At 39.1% G+C, this 4,403-nt stretch overlaps 1 protein-coding gene across 1 annotated transcript; it reads left to right on the top strand.

The window, feature by feature from the left end:
* Nucleotides 1-1,224, top strand: LOC133881061 (putative F-box protein At5g55150). The gene has a single exon (XM_062320024.1). It carries the CDS (start codon nucleotides 1-3, stop codon nucleotides 1,222-1,224), a length of 1,224 nt encoding a protein of 407 aa, XP_062176008.1.
* Nucleotides 1,225-4,403: the final 3,179 nt, after the last annotated feature.

Below are 4,403 nucleotides of genomic sequence, written 5' to 3'. Positions count from 1 at the left end.
ATGGCTCATGAATTGATAATCAAACTTTACGGTAACCTTGGAGAATATCTTTCCTTCAGTCTATCATCCTTTCTCAAGCAGATTTTCTACCAAAAGACCGACGAGCCAATTGTGTATGCCGGCTGGCACCAACTTCCAGACGATTTGATGGAGGCCATCTTACGGCGCCTGAATCTGATCGACGGCGTTCGCTTAGGCAGTGTCTGTAGATCCTGGAGAGCAGTTGTGAAGCAAGAACACATCCGAACTGCTCCTTCACTATGGCTGCTGCTCCCTCACTGTCCAGACAGCAAATCCTTAAATTTCTTTAGCACGTCTGAAGGCATCGTCCGTACCATAAAGCTACCTAGGCCCGCACGGGGAGGGTGGTGTTTTGGATCTTCCAGAGGTTGGTTAACTTTTGCTAGGTGGGAAAAAGGTAACCCACAAGTTTTTATTTTCAATCCCCTTTCAGGATTCCGACACCATCTTCCATCCTTGACAAAAATCCCATCTTTCGACGATTATGTCGGTGGCGCGCAGGATCGAAGCCGCCTTACATCTTTTATTCGTAAGATTGAACTGTCCTCTACAGACCTTTCAAAATGTATTGTTGCGGCGACGTTTAGGGAGCCGGCTGACGTATTAGCGTTATGCAAGCCCGGCGACAAGGAATGGAGCGTCTTCCAAGGACTAAAGGGGCAAAGTCCTCGTTACTTGGACATCATATTTCATGAAGACAAGCTGTATGCTTTAATGCATAAAGGCGCTTTTTTTGCAAGTTATAGCATAGAATTGGCGGAGAAGCGTGAAGTGATCTTTAGAGTAATTCAAAATATTGTTGTACCCTTAATCCACACATGGTGGCGGCGGACGTTGGAGTCACACTTTGTGGAATCCGACGGTGAATTGTTGATTGTCAAGTCACAGAAGTATGCTTTCAACAAAAGAAGAAGATTTCAAGTGTTCAAGATTGGATTTGGGTATATATTTTCCAGTATCCGCCCCCGGTTCACTAGGCTAACTAGTATGGGTGATAAAAAATTATTTCTGTCAAAAAGCAAATCATTATCTATTTCAGGGCCGGATTTCAATGGGATTGGCGGGAATCGCATTTGCTTTGCTGACTACATTAACGATTATTGTTTGGAAGATGATGATGATCCAACAGTTTCCCGTCAAACCAGAGAAGTTTTCTACCTTGATGACGAGAGGCCGATGTGTTGGTTTTCACCACATCCATGATCCATGCATCTAGATTAATTTGTTGCAATGTATAATTTATTTTATGTTTTTATTTTACTCATTTGGTATTCAATTTATCTTCACCTTTTAATCTGATCGCTATTGCTCGATCTCCAACGCTAATATATATTGGTTTTAAGATTTCGGCTACACCTTTTGCATTGGGGTATTGACTGACTTTTGCCATGACAAAACATTAATGAGTAGAATACTGATCTGTTTATGCTAATCTAATCCTGTTGGATCCATTTATATTCCTAGTTTCTCTGTTTGTGCATGCTAGTTTTTGGCTGCTGATCGAGAGGAGAGGAAGCTTGGGTGGCCAAACCACCCCCACAATCTGTAGAGGTTGCTCGGTGTAAGGGTGATTTCTGTGGGAAGGATATGGAACGGGAAATGGAATGAAGAAGAAGATAGAGTTTTCTGAATAATACTGAAGAGCACTTCGAGAGGCTCAAACTCTCCAAAGATTGATTACAAGCCAATTCCAAGTCTGCTCTCTCCCTCTCTTCAGAGTCTGTTAATTAATAGACAATTCGATCGGTTAGAATATATATTTCTAACCGAATTTAGCCTTTCCCGGCCCTCTCTCCTAGAACGGCTACCGAACTAATTAAACGCATGATAAAAGATGCTTATAAACGCATTTGGATCTGTGTGAAACGCAGATCGATCTCTTAAAGCCTAAAACAGTAAAATAACATAGGTTATTTTTATTTTCTTTACTCGCTTTTCATTTTATTTTTCTATAGCACTATTTTTTCTTTAAGCGTCCCTTATTTTCTGTCACTGATTTTGGTTGGTCCGTATCTAATAGTTTTTTTATTTTTTATTTTAAAAAAAAACAAGTAAATCCCTACCACTCTTGGTCCACATCTAAGAGTTGTTTTTAAGTAAATATCACTTATCTTCTTTAAAAGATTTTGATCCTGAAGAGTAAATAATATTTAAATTTTCAACAAGAAAAAAAAAATTATAATGAAAAAAAAAAAACCGTGTTATATATTTATAATAAAAGGTGATCAGCATCCCAAACATTTTCCTTTTGTATCAATTGTTGAATTAATGGGCTTGCCCCGGTAGATATCAGGCCCAAAGACAATTAAAACCTACCCTTGTTGACAACTGTAGAAATGCTGGCCTTAACAAATTGTAGATAAAACTGATCGAACAACGTACATGAAGACTAAGAGCCATATATGCATGATGAGGATGAAGACTAAGACGTAAGAACTTGTGAAATTAATGTAAAAAATGTGCGACAAAAAAAAAAAAAAAAAAAAAATTGCCCAAATCCATTTTAACTCATAGTATTCGACAAATTGGACTATCCTCATATGCGGCAACATCAGGAATTGGAAGTGTTTCTGTCTCAGACTGCAACAGTGGCACCCCTTTGGACCGTTGGTCATCATCTAGTCTCCGCTCTGCAGCAGCCTTCTTCTTGGCATCCTTAATGGCCAGGATTATGAAATCCACCTCGTCAATCTAATATATTAGGTTAAATCACTAATTAAATGGTCTTAAAAAATGAATTTAATTGTTTAATTAATATTATAAAATTAATTAAAAATCCTAAATTAAAGAAAAAGAAATAGATCGATGATGGAGAAACAATAAATAAATAATGTACGTACGTACGTACCTCTGTATTCATATCCAGTTTCTGACGCTCGAATCTCTCCAAGTGATCAGTGATTTTCAAGGTGGAGAGATCATCATTATCTTGATCAAAACCCCCATGCCGAAAGTCATCCCATCTTTTCGACCTAAACTGCAAACTGAAACAGTCGAGTTTCTTTTCAATTGTCTTGAAGATGTCCATTTCTTGCTTTTTGCTCTCTTCTCTTAGCATTGACCATTCCTCTAACTGCTCATTCAATTCTTGATTCGTTGATAACCACAAAAGAAACTCCGAAGCATCAAACTCCATGCATTTTTCCATCAACTCTCGGATTTGTTTCTTCTTTCGTCTTATTTTTTTGGATGTCTTAACTCCCGAATCTTCTTCTACTTTTAGAGCCCGTTTGCACTCCTCTATTACTTGTGTGTAGTCTTGATATGTCTCGCGTCTTGCCAACTCGTAAAGAAGAGTGACGTGGAGTTTGGCGAAGAATATTGAGTTGGGGGTCGACGCTGCCAGAGCTTGTCTGGCTGAGTCAACCGCCTTCTTCAAGCGCTCATATCCTGCAGTAGAGAAGTCGGTACGAGCCATATTGTACAGAATATTTCCACGCGCGTAGTGGAGGATGCCGCAGCTGTGGCGGGAGAGGGATTCGTCGATTATATCCAGAGCTTCATTGTGCTTTCCTTGAGCGTGGCAAGCATATGCAGCCTCACATTCGCTCTTGATGGAGTAGTTGATGGATGAGGAGGAAGAGGCCGCGCTCATGTTCTTTCTGCAACCCATTTCTTGAAGAAAATTTAATGGCGGGATTTTTTTTTTTAATTTACAGCAGGGTTTAATTGCAAGATACAGGCGTTTATAAATATATATATATATATATATATATATATATATATACATCCTTGCCAAAGAAGGAGATGGACTGGGCGGGAGGGGCAGTTAGAAGTTAGAGGCTAACGGACGGATTCTTGGTTTTCTTTACTTCTCCGCAAAAAGTAAATAGGTATTAGTTTTTTTCTTCTTCTTATTTTTGGGGAGGTACAAGTATAAGCAGAGTTCGATCCATTTGTGCGTTTTGTTTTGAAGTATTGAGGGAGCTAGGGTTGCGTTTTGTTGAGTAGTTGGTGTCGTTTTGTCGAGCAGTAGTAGTCGTAGCTTGCGTGACTGAAGTGCATGCAGGATTTAACGTCCACGTGGCAGCAAAAGAATAGAGCTTGGTTCATTGTGGAGAATAGCTAACTGGCTTACTTTAGTATTCTAGAAGCTTGTTGATCAAGCAGGTGTGCAACAAACGCATGGCCACATGGGCTTTTCTCACGCGTGGCAGATTTGAAGGACAGGAAGCAGTCACTTGTCCTTGAAATTTTGCTGCAGTATAATGGTCTAAGGTTATAAACTATTATGCCTGGAATTTATTTACTATATATATATATATATATATATATATATATAAATATATAAATAAGTAATGCTTTTCATTAAGAGTAATGCTATAGAGGAGACCTTTGTCCGTGCTTCTCTCTTTTCATGATTTTCGCCACCCATCGGAGCA

Source organism: Alnus glutinosa, chromosome 11 (assembly GCF_958979055.1).
Source record: "Alnus glutinosa chromosome 11, dhAlnGlut1.1, whole genome shotgun sequence".
NCBI classification, from domain to species: Eukaryota; Viridiplantae; Streptophyta; class Magnoliopsida; order Fagales; family Betulaceae; genus Alnus; species Alnus glutinosa.
This window is presented reverse-complemented; position numbering and strand designations above follow the sequence as displayed.

Excerpts from the sequence above, each read along its gene's own strand:
- LOC133881061 (XM_062320024.1), top strand. The coding sequence starts at position 1 with ATGGCTCATGAATTGATAATCAAACTTTACGGTAACCTTGGAGAATAT.